Source organism: Polyodon spathula, chromosome 58, assembly GCF_017654505.1.
Source record: "Polyodon spathula isolate WHYD16114869_AA chromosome 58, ASM1765450v1, whole genome shotgun sequence".
NCBI classification, from domain to species: Eukaryota; Metazoa; Chordata; class Actinopteri; order Acipenseriformes; family Polyodontidae; genus Polyodon; species Polyodon spathula.
In genome coordinates this window covers 602425-628889 of record NC_054591.1, presented here as the reverse complement: position 1 = coordinate 628889, position 26465 = coordinate 602425, and the positions used below count along the sequence as shown (strand labels likewise).

The window sequence follows — 26465 nt, the reverse complement described above, 5'->3', positions numbered from 1 at the left end:
TTCCAGTAGTCCGCTTGTCTAATGTTGCTTATTCACGCAAGGATGTCGTTTGCCTTTTTGTTTTCTGCTTGTCTCCAGTGTTACAGGCTGGGTGGGACTGAAGCACATGAAGATCAAGTGATTTGCCTGAAGCTGGCGATCACGCAGTATAATTAGTCAGGGTAGCTAAAGTAGGATTTTGAACCAGGCTATAATATGAAGTCTTCTAATCTTCAGATGTATCATGTAGAACTTCCTATGGTTTACAAAGGAAAGCAGACTTTTAGGTCTGGGGGAATGTAAACAAACTGGACTGACAACAAGGTCTTTAAATAAGCACAGAAGGCTTAACAATTGAAGAATGCACTAAAGCTGACACCGTGTATTTCACTGAGAGGGAGCGAGAGAGTTAACTGCTAAGCCCTGCAGATACTGTTGATCTGGAGAGACATTAAATGACCAGAATCATCACAAGCTCATGTAGCACCCCCTGATTTTACAGCTGAGTGCTGGGCTGCAGCAAGAAATAGACAACAGTGTGAGAAAGCACTTCAGGGAGCAGCTGTTTCTTCATAGAACCATTCAGGCCTGAAATGATTGGCTTTAGGAGAGGTAACATGGAGTTACATTCTCTGCATTGGAGACTAGTAGCAAGATGACTACAACAATGTGTTTAATATTTACATAAAGATAACCATATGTACAGGAAATTGGTGGAAACCAATTGTGTAGTTCTGTCCAGCTGTGAAGTCTGTCTGCACAGTGCAATAAAACCTAGCTAGTGCTTGTGCCAAATTTCAACTCACTTGCATTAGTCAACAGTAAAAATAAATTGAAAAAGTAAAAAAAGCTGTCAGTAATTTCTTAGTAAATTACACTGGTCTCCCCTGAGCTCCTATTTTTGTCATGGAAGAATGAGATCAGATACAGTATGCCAGCAGTGCCTGAGTGAATTGCTGTAAAAAGTGAATACAGGCACACAGTTAAAGCTGTCTCAGGGGTGGCTGTCTCATGCAAAGAGAAAAACAAGAAGGAAATAAATCAGACCATGCGTGTAATTGCTTCTACTTCCACATGCACTTTAAAACACGTACTGTATTTAGCGCATGCTATAATAGCATGCTTTTTTTTTTATCACAGGGCAATTATAGACAACCACTGTCTGGGTTAATGTTGAGAAAGGGTTTCATATGAACATACAGCTAGTGGAATAAATAGATGAAATCATGTCTTGGTGCATTTATACAGCAGGTGCTTTGGTTTGCTTCCACATTTTTTCTTTCCCCTGTTGATAAAAAAAGCATCATTCACACATCGGAGACAGATCAAACCCTGTACCAGTTCCTTGACTCCCACTGAAACATTCCCTCCTGCATTCCTGGCAGAGGGGCAGGAGTGGGAGTGAGTGTAAGGCAGTGGATGGCATGTGGTTTCTGTACCACAGTCATTGCATAGAAGCATGCATGCCTGACACATAGCATCACAGGGAGGGAGGCTACTTTATGTAAAGTGTAATGTAATCCTTATTTTCATAGGATACAAAATGGGCCAACAACTGGATCGTGTCCACGCAGTCGGGCAGATCCTTGAGGAGGCAGCAGCCACAGACTTTCAGGCAGAGATGAATGACGAGAAGCTGGAGGGCAGTTCAACCCAGGGGGACCCTGTTGGAGAGTGGGGCAGCCAAATCGGAGAGAGTGTGAGGCAGGAGAGTCTGGGGCATTTAGATACTGCAGAAAGCATCGGTCAGGCTGAGAAAACAAACACCAAACCAGGCTGTGAGCCAGCAGGAACTGCTCAGGAGACAGAGGTGAGGGAGGAGAGCTCTGATAGAGCCATGCAAGTGGAACAAGGGCCCCCCAGCAGTGATGGAATAGGAAAGGAAGGAGTGAATGCAGGCAATGCTGCTCATGAAACGCCAGAGGACCTCGAAAGTTGTCGAACTGACTTGGAAGAACAAGACGTGGAAGGAATGGAGAGTGCTGGTTTAATGACCAGTGCTGTTCTACATTCAATGAATAGCAAGGAGGTGACTGACTCTGCAGCAGACCATAAAGGGGACAGCATGTGTGGAAAAGGAGATCAGGGATCAAATGAGGACATGAATACGGAAAACGTGGATCAGCTCCAGAACAGCCCCACACTAACTGGGCAGGTGCCGGTCCTTCCTCCAATAAAATGTTCCAGAGAGGAGGACAATGTGAAGAGCTTGTCATTGAAGCTGGCTACTGGAGGGGATGTGCCTCGTTCAGGATTTGAGGTTAAATTTTCTCTGCAGGGGAAAAGTGAACCAGTGGAGGCTAGAGATGAGGAAGTGATGTGTCTTCTTGCTTTGCAAGTCCACCAAGGGAAGTCCAGACTCAAGGATGACAAAGAATCTGATGAGGGTTCTAGAGTGTTTGAGAAGATGGAAAGTTATGAAGAAGGTCCTCAATTTCAAGAAAGCAAAGAGATCCACAAGGACCTCCTTGGTGCTCCTCAGGTTGAGAAAGACAGTGAAGAATCCAGTCTAAATCTAGTTATAGACCAAATAGCAAACCCAGAGCATGTACAAGTTACAACTGAGAACACCAAAGAAGTTGAATCTGAACAAATTATCCAGGGGAGCCAAAGCATTACAGAGGCTGGGGACATCAGCTGGGCCTCCACAGCTAAAGAGAAGCCAATTGAGCATCTGGAACAGCTGAGTGGGGGGAGCCCTAAAGATGCCAATGCTGATGGAGTGCTTTTCCAGAGTTGCAAAGACAAACCGGAAGAAGATGCCACTGCACAATGTTCTAAAAACAACAACGATGTTAAAGCTGGAGGAGACCAGCTCGACAGCATCAAAGCCAGCCCTTGTCCTTCACAGGCTGGGGGTGTCGGTGCACAATCTCCCTCCCAGTTTAGAAATGAGCAGCAAGGCGACAGGAAGCCTGCTATTGCCTCTGATAGAGGAACAGAGGAGGCTTCACCCAGAGAAAAGAACGGGCAAGACCCCAAATCAGGAACAAGCCCACCGAAAACAGTGAAGAGCACGTTGAAAGAAAGTGCTCTGTGTTCAATGGGAGCGGAACCCCAACACTGGGCAGAAGCCACGCTGCCCTCCGACAAGGCTGATCTGGGATTCGAGAAGCCTGTGGAGGTTACTGTTACTGAAAATCTAAAGCTACTGGCTTCTCCGAATCCCGGGGAGAGAAGGCAGGAGCTTTCAGAACAAGGTCAAGCAGTGAAAGTGGCTGTGATGAAAATGGCATTCGACACCCCCAAAAAAACCAAGGCAGCAGAGGTGAAGAGCACACCTAGGAAAGGTGAGCACACAAACAAGCTGCTGATAATTACAGTTAAACATCAATAATGTCTGTATGTGTTAACCATAAACATATGCATTATGCATAGTGGGTATAGACAGATAAGAATGTGCTATTAAATATGCAAATCTATTATGACAGCAGTTTTCCCATTGTCGTTAATTCACTGCATTTTCCATACACAAGTGTAACCACATTTCCTTTCGTTTTTAGTGAGAGTTTTTTTTTTGAATATTTGTATGTTTATTTCAGGTATGTTTCTCTGATTTCAGTTTCAAATTCAATAATGTTTTGCTATCAGATGGGGATAAATGATTTAAAATATCAATTAAGAAATTGCATTAACCAACTAGAAACCGGCGGTTCATATCTGAACAAGAAAACACGTCACTCCAGCCTGTACCGATATTGAAATGCAACATTAAACACTCGGAGCACTACTGGAGTGCTAATTTGTCATCAAAGCATCTGGCTCTAAAAAGAAGGAATGTTTCACATAATCAGCTGTGAGTGTTTTTCTAAAATAAAAACAGAAACAGCAGGTCTTCTTGAAACGCTGCCCTAACGGGCGTTCTTGGTGAAGGATAAGCAGACTTTTGACTCACATCATGACATTTGAAACTCGGAAGTGATTGGTTCCAAAATCCGTTCGTCTTGAACCAATGAACCAAGAGGCATGGCGTAACAAGGAATGTCTCTTAAGTGCGTTTATTCCTCGTCCTGTTTGAAATCCATGTCTTATTTAGACAGAGTACACCAGTTTACTTAGCATATTCTGTCTCTGAGCTTTCTTGCTTTCATTCTTTCTAGCTATAGAAAACAGAAACTATACTGTATATTATTATTATTCTACGTGAAAATAATACCACATTTAAATATTGTTTAGTAAAATGTATAATATTTATGGCAAAACAGTAGTCTAGTTATAAATAAAGTTCAGCATATCATCCTATTATATTTTCATATGACGTCATGACATGTTGCATATCAACTTGCAGGCAATAAATCTATAGTTTACAATTATAACGTGTCGATATGATTTCCCCTAAATCAACTAGTGATCTCCCAATGAACTTAAATTGATCCATGTCAGCAGTCAGATCTTCTTTTTTTATTTTTTATAAGTCATTATGGTTTATATAACTTTTTAAGGAAATATATCGATCAGTGACTGCAACTTTAAGTGCATTGGAAATAAAGCAGACTAAACTATTGTTCGATTACTATTGATAACCTATTGGAGTGCAGATTTTTTTAAACAACCTATCCATTATAGCTCTATAGCCCCGCCTAGTGGTTACAAAATTAATCCAACTGCAATTTGTGCACATGTACAGGATTACACCATTTAAGAAAGAGGATTTTTTATTTATTTTTTTGCTGGTAAGCCTATGTAAAATATTAAATAATAACTCACTACTATTACGGCGACGTCACTGCTTCAAATAATAGCTACAGGTGTGATACATGTAGTACACAATATGAAGCAACACTAAAGCCATTTAAACTGATACGCTTTCCTATGATTATTGATCATTTTCTAGTTTCAGGTGGTTAAATGTATTTGGGATTGGCTTAACACTGCTCCTTGTGGCAAAGCCTCTAAATACACAAGGCGGTGCAGCCAGTATGTCACGAACTGTATTTGCTCTGTGGCATCACCGCTTGCACAGGGAGAGGTCGATACCGATCTTAACCAAGTGAATAACAAAACTCACAAGGCGTGAGGAAACCAAATACCCTGGCCTGCTGATGCACCCGCGTGTGGGAACAGAGCTAACCCAATTTTTTTTCTCAGTGTTTTGGTAACTGCTGTAAGAGCCCTGTGGCTCTTCCAAGCAAGCTGCTCGCTGCCTATTAACCGTGTGTGTAAATGTGAAACACATTCGTTTACATGCATCTAGAAGTATGATACAGGGTATGTGTTAAATAAGTTATCAAATATAACACTTAATTTAACAGCTTTAGTTAAGAGTTCTTTTCATAGTTCTTATAACAGTTTGGAGTAAAAAACTTTGAGATTCTGACCCATTGGTTTAACAGTAACGCTGGCCACCTGGTTAAAGTAAATGCTGCAGTTACATAATGGGACAATTTAAATGCTGTTTGCTATGCAAGTAGTTTGCTATGGAAAAGCAATATTGGAAACAAAATAATTGAATAGCAGCCATAGCATTCAGCCATTTGCACTTTCCAAGTGGTTAGAGAAAGCAATGCTACAGAATGGGCATTGTGTTTGAGTTAGGGTACAGTTAGAAGGTCTAAGTCATGTTCAAGCCAATCAGTTAAATTAATCAGAGATGCGAGGGACTGCTCTGTATGTATTGCAACATGTATAATACACAGTCCAGCATATGCAGTTCAAGGTAATGCATTTTGAATGCCTATTCATTTCATGCAGGTGCCTAATTGCCTTGTTTAAGGACTTTAAGGAATTTGCAATCTGGGTAGATTTTCTCAGTCGGAGCAGATGGCACCCTCAATTAAAGTTGCATTTGCCCCTTGCAAATTATTAATAGAAGCCATTGCATGAAGCCATGAGCGATTGATTGAGCTGATATAACTGGTCTGGTCTGTATATTCCAATGAAGCAGGCATTTAAATGGATTACAGATTCATCTTTGATTTAATTTGTGTACTCACTTAGCTGCAAACTGTTAATAACAGTGAAAAACGCCACTGGCAAAAAATACTTTATGTACATGTCAGCAAAGACGTGTCATTCCGATGAAATTGCTATTGAAGAGCGAGGGTTTGCTTTAGGGTTTATGCTGCAGTAGTTTTGTTTTCCACTGTGGCCTGGGGTGGTTGGTTGTCTGGGCTGTGTAGCGTGCAATTGAAAATATAGACAACAGTATTTTTCATGGTAAAAATATACACCAGTCCCTCATTCCAGATTCATTGTCTCTAAAACCTTCAGACTTGAGTAATGTGCAATGAAAATAAAAAATAAATAAATAAAACAAATAAAACACAAGTTAAAATATGTAATTATCCCTCAGATAAATACATAATTATAATCACTGCAAATCAATATAGAAAAAGTGAGATCAAGGGATAGAGACCCATACAAGTCATTGCACAGGCTGACCAGTAAGATGGTATTGGAGTTTCACTGCTGGCAATTTTAAAGTTGCATTTTAATGCCCTCAAAGAGATTGCTATCTGACCACACGCTAAGTTTAAAACAGCACACTTTACATCTAGCCTGTAAGACCTTCAGAGTGGCTGTTGGGATGTATTTGCATTATGCAGAATAAAAAGAAAAATTGCTTGGTTGAAGATAGTTGCAAAAAAGAAGTAGGACACTTTTACTTAATCTGGCATGACAGATTGCAGTGAGTCATTATATAAATACACATTTCAGGCCCACTCCGGAAACGAAACTGCTGTTTGCGTGGCTGCCAGGGCATATAAATGACCAGGAGAGACCCAGGCTGGGCCAGGCTGGGCTGGGCTGGGTCAGTCTGAGGAGTCCCACACACTGCTCAGTCTGGGACTGGAAAAATCAACAGGAACGAAGTGAGGGAGTCGTCTGAGAGACAGTTATTTTCTGGGTTGCTGTTTAATGTACTCTTTCGTGGTTTACAAAGGCTATACCTTGAACACGGGCCTTATTCACTTTCCCGTTTGTTTGCATTCCCCCAAAGGTGGTTTCAACTTCCTTCCTTAGTAACGTTTTCTTGACCGACATGAACTAAACAAGCATGTCCTTAAAATGATTTTTCAGGTGAAATGTATACTGCTATATTTAGAGACACCTCGTTTTGCAGAGAGTGTGTCATAACCACTGAATTGTGATGGCCGTCATGTCTGCAGGGCGATGGAAATAAACTGCATTGCACGCTAACTCTCATTCTGAACTAGCACTACAAAGGGCTTACGTGTTTGCAAAGCCCATCCATGCTCATACACCAGTTCCCCAAACCACAGGGCTCCAAATCCCGATAAATTATGATTGGCCAGTTAACTGTATGTCCCATTCATGCCAATCGGATTTCGGCAAAGGGTAGTCGGGGGCGGGCAGCAGGCAGGGCGTTGCTTCCGGCATTAGTGATCCGGAGAGAAAAGAAAAGGCGAGCGAGCAGTTAGTGCGGCAGGGAGGCAGAGAGTAGAGAAGAGCGGTGCTGGGGGGAAGTTATATGATTTTAAATTTATAAAAAACTCTTGGCAGGGACCATTATTGCACGCAACCAGGTAAGGTTTGACTCCTGTTGTGAAGCCATTTTAGTGTGCGCGCCTGGGAGGCTGTTCTGTATGCTAGGTTTTGATAGAAATGAAGGGATGCTGTCGCGTTATTACATTCAGTATGACTGAGATCCAGATCGTTTGGTGGAAACGGTTTATTTAACGGGGAAATATACCCGTTTTAGTTTAGCAAATGTGTCGTAGTAGTGGAGGGTGTACATTGAATGGATCGGTTAATTTAAGGCAGATACCTACTATCGGTTTTTGTGAATCTAGTGAAGATTAGCCGAACCTTGTGTCTTTTTTGGGGGGTTTTTTCCATCATTTTTTGGCAGAGATTCGTTCACGTAGACAAGGGAATTTGCAACGTTTCCAGTCGGTTTATTTTCCTAGAGTAAGTGATTTATTTTAAAGAGAGAGGCTAATGCTCATGGCGTGCTAGCTCGGGTTGGTCGTTTGTGTGGGAGATGTTAGAAGCGTTGAGTTGAAGACATTCCGCATTGTTGAATGGAGCTGCGAGTCCTGTGCAATGTGGAATGCGTGACCAGCATGCGAGATGTGTGCATTGACTTTGTGTGTGTGTGTTGTACCGTAAAAATTTAACTGGTCGTTTACGGTCTAACTAGTAGAATTAATGAATGCGTGAACATGGTATTTTTTGTAAGCTAGATCGCTTATTTAAATTTAAGTACAGTACGCAGTTTGTAACCTAAGGCTGTCTAGTGGTTAGCACTGTACATTGAATAATACAGGCATGATGTCACTGTTTCCCCCTTTTCATATCGTGTTAGCAAGGCAGAGGACTCTCTTTTAGGCGAGCTCATGATTTAATGTTTGTTTAGGTGGGTGTGCTTTAATATAGCTGCATTCTCACACCCAGCAGAAAGAACGCTTATGTAATGGAACCGCCTTGGGGCTACATGCATTTCTGATCTTGCATCTTCCAGCTATGCCGGGGAGTGTCACACTGTCGTATGATCTAAACAGTAACTTGCAGCGATTTATTGGAGCAAGAGGCATGGTTCATTAGGAAACTCTAAAAAGCAGGAAGCAGAAGAGGAATACACTAGACGCGTATGGCCTGTAAATGCTGTTTTCCTTTCGGGATAAGCAGTTACGAAAAGAACCAGTGTGTTCACAAAGGACAGCGCGCATGACCGCCAAATCGAAAACGTTGCTGTAATGGCATTATATAAAATGATTTATTATTAATGGTAAAATCTGTTAGGCCAAGCAAAATGCACCGGCGCGTTTTACACGGATCGTAAAAGCTTTTATTTATGTAAAAAAGAGCACCTTCCCTCATACATTTGTGTTTATTCAGCTAATGCTGATCTGGAGACTCGTCTAGGAACGGAGGGGTATCGCTAGACTCGATACCAATGCGAAGCGTTGTGGGAGCAGTAATTCTTAAATAAACAGACTAAATTAAATGGTATTGTGCTGCTAGGCACAGGAGCTCAAGAACAATTGCATCGCTAATAAAGAAAAGCGTGTTTTTGCTGCGGGTGTGTGGATGTTTGTTTCCTCCAATTTGTTGTGTGCCTGGAATATCAAACGCCTCACTCAAGCGCGATTGCTGCTGACCCGGAGCAGCCCATCATTATTACTATGGTCTGTTTATTAGGAGCGCCATCCGACAAGCTTATTGACGAGGCCGTTAGGTAGAAATAAAGATTTTGTATAATGAAGCATTCAAAGGGCTGCACCTGTCATTGTATGCCGTGGAATATGTATAGAATTCCACCACAGTTTTTTTGTTCGTTCTGGATTTTTTGTCTCCGTATTCTTAGAAATGATATAATGCAATGGGATTTCCAGATGCGCTTGAACAAGGCAGGCTTTTGAAAAACCTACAGGGGAAACTCCCAATAACAAAACACTTGTGTTCAGCAGTCTATGGGACTGGCTGTGTGCTGCTCAGTCTATGGGACTGGCTGTGTGCTGCTCGGTCTTTGGGACTGGCTGTGTGCTGCTCCGTCTTTGGGACTGGCTGTGTGCTGCTCATTTTTTGCTTTGAACATTAAGATTGTGTTGCAATTCCAATAACAATAATCTTTACTATGGCTTTTGCAGTGGTTGTCTGGATATGATATGTATTCCAGAACCACTGCTGTTCAAATTACTGTTTTCTTTTAAATTGCACATGACCTCCTGGTCTCCTCATGTGCTTGCACTATTTTTATTAGCCTACAGCCTCAAAGCGAGGCACTGTTTTGTTTCTTTGTTTAGTCTACCTGGCATCGTCGTTCATGAATAGATCTCTTCCTACTACTAACCCTAAAAAAAGGGAGAGCAGTTTGAATCTCTATTCTCCCAACACTTATTCCAAACAACTGCCACTTTTCTTGTTCTGCGCTGTCTGCCTGAATAATGTTTGCCTATGAAGATCTGCTCAGTCTCTATTCTGATGGAGCCTGCTTAGATGATATCGGTGGGAGATGTATTGCATTGATCGTGGTCAGATCTAGACTTGCAGTAAAATGCTATTGCAAGAGAATAGTCAGCTGTACAAGTCAGCATTTAGAAAAAAAGGTCACGTCATGTATGTAATGAAGCCTGCACTGATGGAAACAGTGTAGGTGTCTCGAAGAGAAATATCCCTATAGAAACAAGTGTGGATTGAGGGTAACTTTCGTTGAAGAAACAAACCCACACAGCTCCCCAACCCAAAAGCACATGTGCTGCTGTCTGCTAAGCATTTGCTTATGGCTGCTCGCTATACTGTACTTCTACAGGGCAAGGTTTAAAGAAAACAAAGAAACACAAGCCTTGATTCAGGTTAACAGCCTGATTATGTTCTCCATCTTGAAATGCATTTCTCAATCTCTGACCTGTTAATGCAAGTCCTGCTTTAAATGGCTCTTGAGGGATTTTCCTGGATAGGTTTCTGCATTGCTGGATTTAAAGGGATCTACACACTGAGTTTGGCTCCTCAATTCAAAGTTAGTGACAGAAGTACATTTTAATTTTAAGTGGTTCATTTTACCTGGGACAAAGTTGTCTGTGCTGAATTACAACAAAGTGGTTTTGAGCCTCGTGTTTAAACATTACCAGTCTTGATTTAAAGCCACAGACGTGTTGACCTGAAAATGTTTTCAGGAGTTCACTTTGAGGTAACGGAAGAGATGCACTGCACAAGTTCATTTCACACTGTTGTCTCTTTCAATGCTGTGGGCATCTGCTGACCAGCTAAACTATATGACCTTAAATGGCAAATCACTTGTGCAGCCTGGATTGAAACAGTAGGGTGCTGATGAATGGAAGGTGTTGAAAATGTAGAAGGACTAGTGAAAAGGAAAATGACAATGTGGGATAGTTATGAAAAGGGCTGCTATTGGCCATCTAGAGTCTTTTCCTTGCTTGCTTGCTTGAACTATGTTCTCTTCAATGTAACTTTAGTATTAATTTCTTAGCAGATGCCATTATCAAGGGTGACTTACATTTGCTACAAGTTACCACAGTGCAAAGTATCACGTTATAAAATGTCACCCAGGGGTGAATGGTCAGATGAGCATCTCTAAGCACTTTCCAACTAGAGACTGGAAGTCCATAAAAGCCAGGGTGAAACTGATGACCCGAGACTTGACTTGAACTTCTTAACTGTGTCCTCATGACATGCTTTACTTGGGGTATTGTGTACCATGGTTTGGGAGCATACGATGAGAAGCATCTCTACATTGGGGTCTTGTGGGCTGGTAGATAGAAACTGGGGGTATAGTCTAATAGCCAATGGTAGTGCAGTGCTAGGGAATACTGGATACAGGAATCCGGACAGTTCTTTTATTTTTTTATATTCCTTGCTTATCTGTTTATTCAAGTACTGTGTGCAGCAGTCAGGCTGGGATTTGCCTTGCCCTCCTCCCATGGTGTGGGAGTGCCTGTGTGTGTTGAGAGATCAGACTGATAGATAAGGACATCTAGTTTGAGAGGATCTGTCTGGATCAGGCCAAGGGGAAATCTTTAAGTGCTGTGTGAGTGACTTGGCAGGACTCAGAGGCGTGAATCAAGCAAGTGCACTCACAGGGTCAAACACAAGCAAGCCCACACCTATGATGGTATTTTTCTGCTTGTGAGGACCTGCCACATTATGTTATCCAATGCTGTAATATTATCATACAAATGAACCTGATGTAGCTTTTTACTGAAGATGAACTGTAAACAAACTGAATTGGAAAGAAAATGAGCAAACAAGTCAATTGTAAAAAATCCAAACTGCTTTATCAACAAATAACTAAATAAAATGTGTGTCACCTCAGTAGCACTGAAGAATGCAGTCTACGAAAGCCAGCGGGCATCAAGTTGGCTTCTCCTGCTCTTGTAAATAGCTGTGTGTTACTGGCCCAGAGGCAAACTCTGCTGATGGGTCTTTTTGTTTTTCATTACCTTCCCTCTTCTGTGATTTGACCAGTCTCTGATTGCAAACGCCCAGTTAGGTTTACTTCTTGAGTAACAGATGAGCGCATGTGCCTCTGTTCAGAACTGGCAGGTGCATAAATGAATGTCCATGTAAAGTAATGCTACTGCAGTTGAAATCTGCTCTCTCCTTTTCTATTGTTGCAATAATAGGCATTTCTGGGTTCACGTTCCACAACGTTTTCTGATCCTGAACGGAGCAATGTACTGAGCAATGCTTGTATTTCTGTTTGTTGCAATGTTAAATGACAGATATGAATTCTAGGCTTGTTTGCTTTTGAGTGATTCCATCCAAATCCTGACTGCTGTTTTTGTGCCCATGTGGAACAGAATGGTGCACTGGGTCAGATGTGTAGCTGGAATAATCCACCTGTCTGGCAGTAGACAACCTATTGCTTTTCTCTAAGACTGGTTTATAAATAGCTCTTCACTGCCAATGGGATAAACGACATGCTGGGAGTGAGTCATGCATGAGCTGTCGCTGAGATCTGCTGGCATCAAAGATAAGAAGCTGTTGTTTCTGTGTGTGTGCCACCATGATGAGCAATCAGGCCTTAAAGAATGTGCTGTTTCAGTTAACTGGTTTGTCCTGCGTGATTGCTTGGATCTTGTACAGCAGTCTAATTGCTGTGTACCCACTGTACAGACTGGAGAGAGACCTTTTCACTGCCTGGACAGCTCTTGTAAGCAGTCTGAACTTCAGCACCCCTCTATACTGTTCTAGGACTGTGATGGAAATCATTCTAATAGGATTTGTCTCGTGTCGTTTGAAGTATAGCGCTGCACTACAGCAGACTGTTGAAGAAGCCCTCTTGTAGTTGTTGCAAGGCCTGTTTTTGGAAAGTGTTAAAACTGCGTCTTGATCTCTGTAATGGCACTTGGATTTGATTTCTGTGAGTGTAACAGGTGGTGAGTGGGAGGTTGACTTGCTGGATTTTCTCGCAGAACGTTTAAGACCAGCCTCATTGATTTGTAGTTTTTGAGTTTCTGTGCTTGTCCCATTTGTCAGTTCTGGGTTCCTGCCCAGAAGACCAGGCCGGAATTCACCGCTAAAGGGAAAGGAGGAGAGTCTTGCTTCCAGGAGAGATGAGAACCCAGATCCTGCTCTGATGGAGGGTGTGCTGTAGAGGAAGAGAGATTGTGTTGAGGACAGAGGATATATTGCTATTCAACTGTACTTTTTAATTGACTATTGTGAGCATGGCTTTATACGTAAAGTCCACCTCTGTAGAAGGATTTACTCAGAATCTCCCATAAATCACCTGGATATAATAATCCTACATTTCAAAACATATTTTAAATCCAACTTCTGCACTGTGTTGCAGTCACTAAAAATGACAGTGGCGTGACTGTAGTACTAGTACACCATACGAGCTGTGTGAATGGGTGCTTCATCTAGAAACCAACTTGGTATTGGAGTTGTTTTCTGGTATATACCTCGAATGGTAATTAGTTCAAATTGTATAATTTTTGCTTTAGTTTCTTAATGTTCTTTTTTTGTGGTCTTGGTCAATAAACAGTTTGCGTTATGTTTTCACGCGCGTCTCTCTAACGCGGTTTGCCACAGGGATCTCATGGAAACACACTGTACTCCACATGGCTCTTATTACCCTTGGCATTACGTGTACAATCCCATTTTTTAGATTATCCTTTGAAGTAAGGCAGATTCGCCAGACGGGTTCAGATTTTCACCTGCTTGAAACAAAGGCTCGTAGAAATAGAAGTGTGGTATCGCTGTCTGATTTGACAGGAGACTTGGCAGGATGCCTTTTTACTGTAGGTCGGTCCCTAGGATTTGACATGCTATTTTACTTTATGCTAATTCAAAGATGTTCTGCCACAAACGCTGGTTGTAAAGGTTGTTGCGTTAGAAGTCAATGTGCCCGTTTCTAGTAAAATCAGTCTGAAAACACCATTTGCTTCCTGATCCAACAGTCTGATGTAAACACACTAAATCGAGGCATTCTAATTTGAAGTGAAATGGAAGAAGATTGTGGGTCAGCTTTCAGCAGAAACCCTTTGTTGTACTGCAAGCACGACCACTATATGTGAATTGTTGACTTATAGGTTCGTCTCGCACGGTCTTCAGAAGCTGCGTTCTGTGTGCATCATTAGTAGGCTTCCTGGTGTTGCACACATCTGCATTGTTAACTTCAAAAGACTGCAAGTCTGGAGCACATTGTCTACACGTGTAGTTCCCTGTTTTGGGGGGGCTAGGAGTCAAGTGAACCACCTTTCCTTATCTTTGTTCCTTTTTTAAAATAAAGGAACAATCCAGCCCATTGCCAGATCCAAGCAAGTTTTATTTTCTAAGAAGTTTACTGTGTTGTGGTGCTGTAGCTGTTTTGAGAGGGCAGGGAGCCAGACTCCCTGTGGGACTGTGGACAGCTCTTGAAAGAACCTCCTTGGTCCCATCCAGCTGTAAAAGACTTTGTACAAGCCTTGATGGAATCTATTCAGTGAGTTGCTGTAATGTTTGTCTTTGTGCCAAGACTTTCTTGAATGAAGCTGCTAGCATTCATAATTATATTGTCCTGGTCTCCTCCGCACAGTGTTACACATTCTCGTAATGTAATTTCATTTGAAATCTTCTGTTTTGTCAAATAATTTGGACGCTTAAGAATCTTTTGCCTTTTGTTATCTAATGATTGAGCTTCCTGTCACTTTCACCCCTTCAGCTAAGTCATGCTCTGATTCCTTCGATATCCTACTAATCCCCCAGTGATATTAATTACGGCCATCTCAGCCAGGAGCAATTGGTGCTTTATCGAGGCTGTGATGCGTGGCTGTGATGCGTGGCTGTGATGCGTGGCTGCTCCTGCTGGCGATCGCTGGTGTAAGTTAAGGGGGGTGGATACCGGTGCACTTTATTGAACTTCCTGATCAGAATGTGGAGCTTGCTAATCGCACTGTGTGTAATGTGGATCTCGGAGCTGTGCTCCCACACAGTCTGCAAACACTTCCAGAGAAGTGATAGTGTGTCAGCCAAAAGAGAGACCGGTTCTGACATGGCGCCTAGCGTTAAGCAATCTTCGAATTCTGTCCCAGCTACTTTTTCTTTTAATAGCATTTGCAGAAGTGCCCCGCGGTAGAGCAGACATCTGTGGGCCGGCTGTGGGTGATTTCCATGATTGCAGTATAGAGAAAGATGTTTGATGTGGCATCTTTTTAATGTGCCCTCTATTTGCTGAAGATGTCTCCTTTTTCTTTTTTAATAAGTGAAAGCAGATGGACCTGATGCTTTTCAGCATGTTGTGGTAATGTAGTTCATCTGCTTAACTTTGCTCCTAGTTCTGCTGCTTTTAACTCAATATTTCAGCTTTTATCAGACTGTGGTGTGCTGCAAGCAAACTAGAAAGTAGGTTCGATACTAAAAGTAATAGGCTGAAGTGTTTCACTTGATTAATTCTCAAAGAGCACTGACTATTCTCTGCAACCCAGCCCTGCCCCTCGATAACAAATCCATACAGTGCTTTGAAGCGTTTGCTCTTCTTTGTCCTGCAGAACATGGGAATGTGCAGTAAAGTGTTACCGTGACTTAGACAGATTCCTTTCCCGGTAAGATTTGCGATACATTAATAAATTGTTGCATTTTTTTCTGTGCTAATCCGTTCTAAGATACAGTCGCTATACTGACTCTGCCCTGCTGCTGAGTCCAGGGGTGGGATTAATTAGGTTTCCCTGGAAACAGCAGTGTTTTGTTTTATTTTCTTTAACATTTCCTGTTACATTTCCATTTAAGGAATCCACCCTCCTAGAAATCCAGCCCTGGTTCTGGATGGAAGTGTTCTCATAGCATATTTAGCAGGTTTTAAATAGCTGCATTTGTACGCACTTCACAACATGGAACAGTAGTGTTATCTGTTGGTTTTAATGGGCAATTCCCTCCCCACAACCCACAATTCTGTCTTTTTGTAGCTAAAGCCCTGATTTATTGTGTAACTTTAAGATTAAGTCTTTTTTAACTGTTCTGTTGTTTGACTTGCCCCCTAGCAAAGAACCTCTGTAAACATGCTGTAGTCCAGCAGGCTCAATACCTTTCATACTGTACAGAACTGGATAGATATGTTTCCTTTTTGGTTGTCTCCACTTGTGTGCTTTTTAAATTGTCACTGCCATTTGCCATTCTCACTTACTTGACGATTGTTATGTAGCCTGGCAAAAGAAGGCAACCTACAGTACTTGCCTGCCTAGCTACCCAAGTGAGGCATTGGGAGGGATAGTCTGGGGAATTTGCTTAATAGTCTTTGCAGTAACACCCCTTTGCACAGCTTTCCAGAGGGCAATTGAGAACAGGTGTAATTACCAGTGATGGGAAGTTCAAAACTCATAGTAATGGCAGTAAAAATGAAAGCTAATCCTAAATTGGACATTTTGGTTTCATGGTAGAAAAAAAGCATTCTGGTTTTATGATCCTGCCATGCACAAGATATGAAGCAGAGTGATAAAAAGCAGCACATTGTTATTGGTTAACTACAATAAATGCTACACTCCTGTATTTATTTATTTATTGCCATTTATAATGCAGGGTATGAACTGACTCACTTTGAGAGAATTCCAGGCTGTAGGGATCAGAATTTTCAGTCTGTTTTGCACCACAGTGGCCTGCACTAGAGGAGTGGGTATTTTATTTGGGTGACCTCCAGATTCTGTAACTGTTGTAGTTCACAACTGTGCTGGAGCCAGAGAGTCTGTTTGGAAACCTTTAGCCTGCAGGGATGCCATTCTGTAAGACAGGAAAGCAGCATGGCTTAAACAGATAGCCACGGATAAGACTCCCAGATCAACAGCACTTCTAGTCCTCCTGCTAGGTGGCTCGCTGTGGCTGAATGAATGAACCCCAAACCGGTCGCTTCACTCTCGCTGGAAGCCGTTCGTTTTAGTTGAGTGACTGGGAAGGGAATCTGTCACCTCCGTATGCCAGAGAAAGATTCTCTGCTCATTTCCAGGGCTTTCCTGTCCGGTCTCCCTCTGCAGGATATGTTTCCTGCAGCGTAAACTGACTGCAACCCCCCCCCCCCCTCCAGTAAAGCCTGTCTGCTTGAGCCCTGAATTGGAAGGGCACCCTGAACAGGAAGAAGGGAGGGATGTTCATGCTGGCTGGAGCAGCGTCTCATGTCCTCTCGTTCTCTGTCTCAGTTTGCATGTGGTTAATGTCGTGCTTCCTGGAATGAGAGAGGGCACTCCCTAAAGTGTGGAGGGATACAGGTGCCTGAGCTAAGGCTTGAACTCAAAGGGAAAACTCCATAGCTCTAATCTCCTTGTCCTTGATGCACAGTCTTTTTAAAACGGATGTTTTGATATCTAGAAGTGAGCTGTTTGGGTTGTACAGCATTGGAGTGCAGGTGCTCAAGCGCTCTTATGGAGCTCTGGGACTGAGGCAGTTGGTGGCTAGTGGTTTTAGAGTAGCTGTCTCTTGTTTTAAAGCACATTGTCTTGACTGTTTTTATTTAAATCTTCTGCTACTGTAGTAGTGTGTGAAGACAAGCAGTTCTACAATATTCAGCTCTGTCCCATTCATTGTTCCTGCTGCTTGGAGTCTGTGAGGACTCGCTGCGTTTGCTTGGCACGGTCTGTGTATGAGGACTGGCTGGGTCTGCTGTGTGAGCAACTCCAGCAAGAAGGATGTGATGTTTGCGCACAACTTTGTAACTCCCTTATTGAATTAATCAAATATCCATGACTAAAGAGAAAGTGAGTTTTAAACTGTGTCCTGGTTTGAGGTGAGCAGATCATGCAATCAATAAACCGATACGCCTCCACTTTCCAAGAGCCACAGCTCTTTCTATGTTCATTTTTTAAAGATTCATTCCTGTGGTTAATTTGTCTAGTATTTTCGCGGTGTTTGCCAAATGGCCCATCATCAGACTGACAGAACTCCTTGTATGAGAAGCTGCAGCCACTCCTGTTGTTTCCAGCTGATCTTCAGGGGAAGTTGTGCACCGGACTGAAAATGTTCCGCATGTCCCTTTTTAAATAGTTGAAGTCCCTGCTTTGTTCCAGTCGGTCCTGTGCTCTTTTTGCATGCCTCTATGTGTGTGTACAGTATTTGCTTGTGACCATATGCTTTGCAAAGCAGGCCTGCTGAAGCTGACTAAGCCAGCGCCTCCCCCTGTTGAAGCTGAAAGTCATAAATTCTGTTTTATGGCTATGGCAGTAAACTTAAATAACTCTTTTGTTTTTAGTGTGTTTTATTCTAGTAGGGATGTGACCAAACCTTTTTTTTTTTTTTTTTTTTAAAGCAGGGAAAAACAGCTGATGCAATATGGGAAGGGCAGAATTATTTCCAAAAAAGTTTCATTAAAGGTTGCGTATTAAATGGGGTGTGTATTTTTACATTGAACTGAGAACTTGTACCTTATTGCTTTCTATGTGGGCGTACATTAACATAAACTCCTACTGTGGTAGTGTTTGAACCGTCTATAATGGGGCAGTATTGTACGTGTACAATTGCCTTCACTTAATTCCTGTGGCTAGCTCTTTCGCAAACTAATTAATAATACACTGCAGAATGTGAATCCTAGTCTGTTTTTAACAAGCTATTTTCTCTGAGTGAATAAAAACAACTGAGAACGAATTAACCAACTTGTGGCTGTCCGTTAGTGTTCTTTTATAATGCTTCCACTATAAGGACACTTGGTGGTTCAGTGGTTCAAGAAGGGGGCTTGTTACCAGGAAGTTCCAGGTTCAAATCCAGCAGCGGTCTCACTGTGTATGACCCTGAGCAAGTCACTAAACCTTCTTGTGCTCTGTCCTTCGGGTGAAACATAAAACCAAGGTCACTATTATAAGTGACTCTATGCATAAATAGGAAACTTATTTTGGATAAAAGCATCTAAGTAATAAGCAGCTGTAGTACTACAGTAAATGTACCCGTATAGCTAGTTTCAGATCCTGCACTGCTTTGTTCATCATCCCAAATGAAAGCATCCAGGCATTCTCTATCAAATTCCAACTCTCTAGAAGTACTGCATATTGATTCATGAAAGGGCTACTGTACTGTCTGAATGCAGGTTGTACAAGCCTGTTTTGCTTGCCCTTACAGTTATTCAGTTGTTGCCTCTAGATTGGCTGCTTTGCAATGCTACTTGGTGCTGTGAATTACATCACTGCACCTATGACCAGTGGTGGTGGATGCACTGCAGAATCTTATTGCTTATTGGGATTCCAGTTTTTTTTTTTTGTCAACAGTGCAAAGTGTCCATGTGAATTTTATAGCCCCCCCTCGTTTGGCACGTGTGTAAGATGCACCTTTTGTGTTGGCTGTGCAGCGCTTGTGTCTCACCCCTGTCTCTCCCCTGCAGATATGTTCAGGCGCGTTGTGCGACAGAGCAAATTCCGTCATGTCTTTGGCCAGGCGGTGAAGAACGACCAGTGTTACGATGACATCCGGGTCTCGCGGGTCACCTGGGACAGCTCCTTCTGCGCAGTCAACCCCAAATTCGTTGCCATAATCATTGAGGCCAGTGGCGGCGGCGCCTTCCTGGTACTCCCTTTGCACAAGGTAAGCACGGGCTCTTTACACAGCACAGCACCATTCTCATTCCCCAGCTCGCTGCCACCAAACTGAATTGTGTATGGACTGAGTCTAATGTCTCGTTCCTGATCTACAGCTGCTTGCGTGGCCTTGGGCACGTTTTCAACATGGCCAAGCCAAAGCCTCTACTTTTAAACAGGGCTGCATGCTTTGTTTGTTGCTGAGATTGCTCATCTGAAAGGGCTGTATTTTCAAAGAGTTTCCTCTCATCTGCTGTGTAGTTTGTTCACATGGGTAGCTGTTGGATTGAGGGGGGGAAACTAAACCTTTATTTCTAGTATAAACGTTGCCAGTCAGGGAACGCATAAAGTCAGATTAACTTTAAGCTTACTGTTTTTCTTACTTGAATAGTCTGTGTAGCTTTGCGTTCATACCAATCCTAAGTTTTGAATGCTTTACCCATTGATTATAAATGTGGATAATATCCCTTGTGAACACTGTAACGAACCCGGCATAATCGCTTGTTGCATACGAGTGGCAGCCTTAACAAGAGGAGCCTGAACTGTGGGATTTCCTTAACAGAAATGTGTAATGCTGCAGGAAACGGACAGCAGTCTGCTGTGCAAGATGAGTCCACCCCTAAATTGCCTTATTTCGTTTACTGTGTGCAAAAAAAACAAAAAAAAAACATGAAATGTATGAAAAAATGTATTAAAAAAATAAATAAATAAATTACACGCACACAGTGTATTTACTGAAACTGCCAGGACAAAATGACAGCATCCTTATTTTAAAATTCTCATTTTGTATTTTATTTATTTATTTTTGACCTGTATTACGGTCAGTTTTTAGATCGTGTGACACCGCTGCACCTAATCCCTGCTCCCATGACCGTGCGTCTCTGGTAGTGAGTCTTGTCACGGAAGGTTTTAGCATGTGTGTCTTACAAATGTAATACAGCGTGTAAACTGGGGGAAAAACACAATGAGATACAACTTGCCTTTTAACCTGCGTGTCGTGGATCATCTGCAGCAAAAAAAAACAAAACTCACAATAGAGATGATTTAAACAGACTGTTGTCTTTTTAATAAGTTACATATCTTCATAGGTTATTAAAATGTATTACACAGAATAGAGATTCTTGAAATGCTTTGGAGGGGAGGTGACAGAGTGAAGATAGTTGGTTCTCAATCATGTGTCAATTAAAGGGATCTAATCTAGAGGCAGTGTAAAGTCTTGTTTTAGGATACTGTTTGCTCTTTTTTTTTTTTTTATAGAGAGCTGGTATGTCCTTGAACACAATGATAGATCATGAGGCGCCTATCATAGTGTGTAAGTTGCACTGCATATGTACCTTTTGCTGTTCGGTTAAAAGTCTCGTTTTGTATTGCTTTCCTGCCAAGAATCTGCTCCTCTGCCTGTGTGCTGTAGATAAAGTGCTGCTGCTAGTTGGGTCAGATGACCTCACAAGCGCATTCTTTGAGTAAGCATGTGGAAGCTGAAGATAATGCTCATTAGGGACTTGCAGTATTCCTTCCTCCATGCGAAGGAGATTTTAATTAGTATAGCAGAGCAGGTTCAGGAAGGGGAGGAATGGACGGTCTAATGTTAGTGCTGTACATTTTCAATGCAACCACCCTCTCCTCAAAGCAGGGCACTCACTTGTGTTCCTTTTTTAAATGTGTTCTTGGATGCTCAGAACTCGTCTTTGATTTTGTTCTGTCATTTACTGTAGGTCCAGCACCTTCTGTTAGTGTAACATCTGAGCCTCCTTGTCCCTAACCCCTAGCAAGAGAAGCTTGTGGAAGTTCCTTATTGCACATGCCTTTGTTCTTAAGCCAGTTCATTGAGCTTTTTTGTTGGGCTTCCCTGCGGTGAGATTGTTGTATTTTGGGATACTAGTACAGGCTTGGTTTGGGTTTGGGTTACCAGTACAGGTTTTGTTTGTAGGCATTTGCAAAAGTAACTATTTTAAATTGCTTAAAAATAAATAAATAAAGCTTCAGTTCTGTTTCTCGCAATGCACTCCTCTGTGTACAGAGTGTTGCACAATAAAGAGGAATTGGGCACTGTGTTGCAAGACCTGATAACCAGCCTTGCCATGTAGCATTCAGCAGAAGCCTTTGTTCGGCCTTTTTAAAATCGCCATGTTCTGCCGCTGTTTCCACACAGTGGTGTGTTATTGGTGAGTGAGGCGGCTGTCTCATCTGGCCTGGTCTCTTGATTTGGGGTGTAGGAGCATGCCACAATCGGTATGAGTCAAGGCTGTATTGTAAAGGCTCCTTGTAATCCAACGGTGGAACAGGATAATGGAATAAGAGAAGGTCATCAGGTGCCTGTGTGTAATCGTGTATTGTCAGGTGCCTCTGTTTGCTGCATTCTGACTCATTTATCATATTGGGGGGGTGGGGTGGGAAGAAAGGGCATGTGTGGTGCAGAATGCATTGCAGTCTGTGGTTCCAGTAATCCTTTTCAGGCTGCAGTGGTTGTTCAATGGAAACCAACCACACAATGTATGAACAGGTCAGCTGTTTTTTTTTTTTTTTTTTTTTTTTTTTTTTTAAAAGCTGCCCATTATTATACCCACTGCACTGAGCTGCAGTAGAAACATTGAATGCTATGGTGGATGACTGTGTGTTTTTTTTTTTTTTTTTTTTTTTTTTTTTTCCCCTAAGGCAGATCAGATTTGCTTATGCGTACAGTACTGATCTCCTATTCTGCTTTCTGCTGCTGTTATGAAGATTAAAATTTGGATTTTTCTTAAGGCAAAAGTGAGGAGGCAAGGGTACATAACCGATGCTTCGGCTCCTGCCTGGGGATGTTGGCAGACGCCTAACTATACAAGCCCCAGCCCCTGAGATGTGCTGCTGTGTCTCTATTGTGTCCCCTCCCTGAGTGCTGCTTGATTCTCCCCAATCTGTATTCAAATGGCCTGCTGCTACACTGGAGAGCCCTGCTGACAGAAGATTTTACCATATATGGCCATTCAGAGCTCTCGCCTGTCAGCTTTCCAGAGCCGTTTCCTCCCTGCGCCGCCATTGGCTGTGAGAAGGGCTGGGGCCCAGTGGATTCTGGGAGGTGTGGTTACTGCACAAGGAGGAAAGTGTAAAAAGCAGCATTTCAAAGAGTCCAGTGTTACATCCTCATTTCAGCTGCTGGATTCTAACCTCTACAGAACATACATGCATGGTTTTTGCACTCTGTTGAATGAAGTGTTAGATATACATGCTTCCCTTCTCCTGGTTTTGACAGATTTTACAAGGTTTATTTGAACAGCACGTTGCCAGCAGTGAAATATAATTGCATTTGTTTTTTATTATAATTGGACACATTTTAAAATGAGCTGGGAGGCTGTTTGGAAGCTTTGTGCCACCATACACTGTGACCTTTCTTCTCAAATGAATAATACAAAGGAGCTGATGTTTGAGTAGACCGATTCTTTATCTGCACATGCATGCTAAACTGGAATGTACTGTTCCCACTGCATAGGAGACTTCATGAACTCTACTCCCCTCTGGTGCCACAGAAACCTGTAGTGTGTATTGCTGGTGTGAGCATTGTATAGCACTGGAGATGGTGCCGACCTGTCCCAGTCCTCTCACTGCTGTGATACTTTAGTGTGTTGTGGGACAAAAATAGAGATGCACATGAGAAATGCTTGCTCTGAAGAGGGTACGTCAAGTTCAAGCGTAGAATAGGAAGTTGCAGAGCTAGAATGATGAAGTTGAATGTTCATGTGCCATGTGCTGTAGTGCTGTAGCCTGTTTTTGTCTGAACACACTTGCTTCCTTTACTTTTAGCTGGCATACTTTTACACTTCAAGTCGCTGAAACCGGTTGGAGAGATTCTCTCTTTTTTTTTTTTTTTTTTTTTGGCCCAACAACAAAAGCAAGCTGCATAGCTAGGAGGAAGTCTGCCTGCAGCTGCTGCTGAGTTGACCATGCCCTGTGAAGCTGTTCACTTTTGCCACGAGGCGGGCACAAAGATTGAGGAAGTGGAATTTTCCATTACAGTTTGTGGTGTTGTTACCAGGAGGTCACATGGTGACAGGGCGTCCCGATCTTCCTCAATCCTCTGGGCTTTGCTGTGTGGAACATTTTCAGCAAGCCTAGGACCTGCTGCTGTGCTGGAACATAGATGGTTAGAGATTGAAAATATATTGCTACAGGTATACAAGCGATTTAATTCCATTGTGTAAAATTAGCTTTTCAGACTGTGGTCTGCTTAACTGAAGCCGGCAGGGATAGAATTTTGCAATTTGCAATTTAATTGTTCAAATATGAAGCACTTGGACTTCATGCTGCAGCAGAGTTTTTGTTTTGTGCAGGTTGCGTAGCGATAGCCCTGCCGTGATGGATAGCTGTTTTAAAGCCATTTCAAGTGAGCGCTTGGCTCCTGTAGCACAGATGGCACGGTGCCTTCCGAACTTGATACTGTTGTAGTTTTTCTAGTTTCTTTTCTTGCAATTTTCAAGGTTGGAGCAGTGAGCTTCGCACCAAAACATTTAAGGTTATGCCCCTCCGAGTAGAATCTCACATTGTATATTTTTGCTGCTGCTGCTGCAATAAGACAGATGTCTTTCTGGGATTTGTTTCAAGGCAATTCATGCAGCTTTATTTTTAATTTATTTTTTTTGCCTTTTTTAATGTTTATTCAGTGTGTTGACACACCAACCAGTTCAAGTGTATCTTTAATGTGTTTCATGCGCCAGGTCCAAAAATACTGTAGATTCAGCTAGCTGGCTAGCACTTCAGCTGTAGCTGTGTTTGGAAGCTTATTGATGCACCTAAAACATTTAGTGTTCACAGGGAAGTGTGCTTTTCCAGAGAGCTGCAGATCTGAGTGGAATTATCCACACGTGCTTCATGTCATTTTTTTTTTTAATTGAAATGGATGCTACTGTATATTCTAGCATGGGCGACTCCGTGGTGCTGATGTGTGCCTTGGACATTCTTAATCAAGTGGAAGTGGTGTGTCATGCTTCTGTAGTTTCAGGCTGGGAACCTGACATGAATTCCAGCTCTGCTACTGTCCTAAACTGTACGTCTGACCCCAGGAGATTTCCACATGCTGCAGCCACACCCAGCTGTGAGATTAGGTGCAGGAAAGCCCCCGGTGGAAAGTGAATGTACTGCAATGTCTGGGAGGGCGCGGTGCAGTTACACAGCTGGTGCGTCCCAGGCATTGTTCTTATGTGCAGCATTGCAGAAATCTTCCTCTGCCTACAGTTATATTACCAGCTGTTCACCACACTGATTTGACAGTTATTAGATGTTTTTTTGTGAATTTTATAGTACGTGCATTTATCCTAAGATTGTAAGCGCTGGATTTTATTTTAATCTTTTGTTTTCTAGACTGTTTGGCATTTTTGTCTCTGATTTTTTGAGAATTGTGTTGGCTAATGAGAAATGGTTTCCCTGCAGAATAGCTATGGTCTCCTGCACAGCTTCACAGATTTGTGTCATTGTGTTCATCCAGGAGCCTCGTCTGTCGGCGGATTTAATGATGGCTCGTTAGACCTCAAACTAATTGCAGCATGTTGCAAGGCAGAAGTGGGTGAATTGTGTTGAACTTCATTTGCTCTCCTTGATGTCCCTGGAGACGCTGGTAGTGCCGGCGTCTGTCAGTAACATTGACACCAGGGAGAATCCAATAAAGTTTTGGCGCTTGAGGTATATGGAATTCTCTGTTGTCCAGGTATACATTATAGATAATATACTGTCTGCTTGTGGTCTGTTTTTGTTTGTTTGTTTATTTTTTTCTTCTATCATTTTCACTGAATTTCCCAATTGGAGAACAGCACTGTTAAATGATAGTCTTTCCAAGCCTAGTTGGAATCTTATTATTTTCCACCCATGGAATTGATTGTAGATCCTGAATGTAAACACACAGCTCTTAATAGCCCTGGAAGGGCTGATCCACAGTGTTCACTCTCTCTCGCTTTCCTGTGCCAGAACATAATCGCACACAGTGTGGTTTGTGGAAGAATTTGCTCACAAATTTGCAGAAGCCTGGTGGCCTGGCATGCTGTAAAGCACAATGTGTGTGTGTGTGTGTGTGTGTGTGTGTGTGTGTGTGTGTTGTTTTGTTTTGTTTTTAAATCTGCTTCATCAGGTTCTGCTGTGATCTGTTAAAGTCAACCATTATCTGAAATTTGCCAGAAAGCTTCACAACTGGTACAGCGAGCCTGTGAAACTGAATCCCGGCGATCGGTGCTTTCACAAGACTGCTACAGCGCGCCTGTGAAACTGAATCCCAGCGATTTTAGTCTTTGTTACGCACAGTGTTTGTGTTCTCACAAGCTTGCTGGGTAGCAATGGGGAAGAGGCCTCATAGTCCCTTACCTGTGAGGCTTCCCAGAAACAAAGGATTGAACCAAACCAAGTGAAGCAGGGCTGATGCTGGGGGGTGAAACAGTGACCCCCCCCCCACAGCCATCCGCTTAATCACTGTGTGAAAGAGCTGGACTTGCCTAAATTGATGGTTTTAAGCCTTAACCCCTCCTGGCGAGCAGCAGCAGTAAATTTGAGATCAGTCAGGGCACCAACGTATCGGGCCGCAGGCTGGAAGTGAACCAGCGATCCCCCCCCCCCCCCCCCCCCCCCCCCCACACACCCCACACCCCACACACACACACACACACACACACACAGAGCCGGGGGTCTTCTGCATTCATGGTTCTAGAGCTTTTAATGCACAGACTTCTTTTTCTCTTGAAAGTAAGCTGCAATTCTGCTGGGATGCTTTGGGCCAGGTCTGGGTATCAAATTGCTTTTAACATTTGTGGTCTGTCCCGTGGAGTTCTTTATACTCTGCTGCAGCTCTTGTCCCCATGCTATAAAATACTAAGCAAACACGTAATGAACCCTGCCTTTAGGGCCTGACCCTGGGGTTGATCACACAGCTGTATCCCCAGCAGGAATGATATTGCGTCTCTGGCTCTTCAGCATTCGTTCTGGATGCCTTGCACAGCTGAGAGGTTGACTAATGGCTAATTATCATGGCCATGAGTGAATGGTAAATGTCTGTATTATGGCCTGTTATTTCCAGCATAACACAGTGCAGTTTATGACCATCTGGGGCTGAGCACTAATTGTCCACCTGCTTTACACTGC

The 26465-nt window shown here is 42.6% G+C and overlaps 1 protein-coding gene across 2 annotated transcripts in view; it reads left to right on the top strand.

Annotated features, from left to right (window-relative positions):
* The first annotated feature begins 3011 nt into the window (after positions 1–3011).
* Positions 3012–26465, top strand: part of LOC121307702 (coronin-1C-A) — a 35433-nt gene continuing 11979 nt past the window's right edge. Inside the window, exons 1-2 of one of the 2 annotated variants that reach the window (XM_041239955.1) lie at positions 3012–3269; positions 19178–19377. In XM_041239955.1, coding sequence (XP_041095889.1) covers positions 3023–3269; positions 19178–19377 — 447 coding nt within the window. In that variant the 5' untranslated portion in view covers positions 3012–3022. Of the gene's footprint in view, positions 3270–7328; positions 7467–19177; positions 19378–26465 lie in introns of those variants that run through there. The other variant, XM_041239956.1, reaches the window with a different exon arrangement.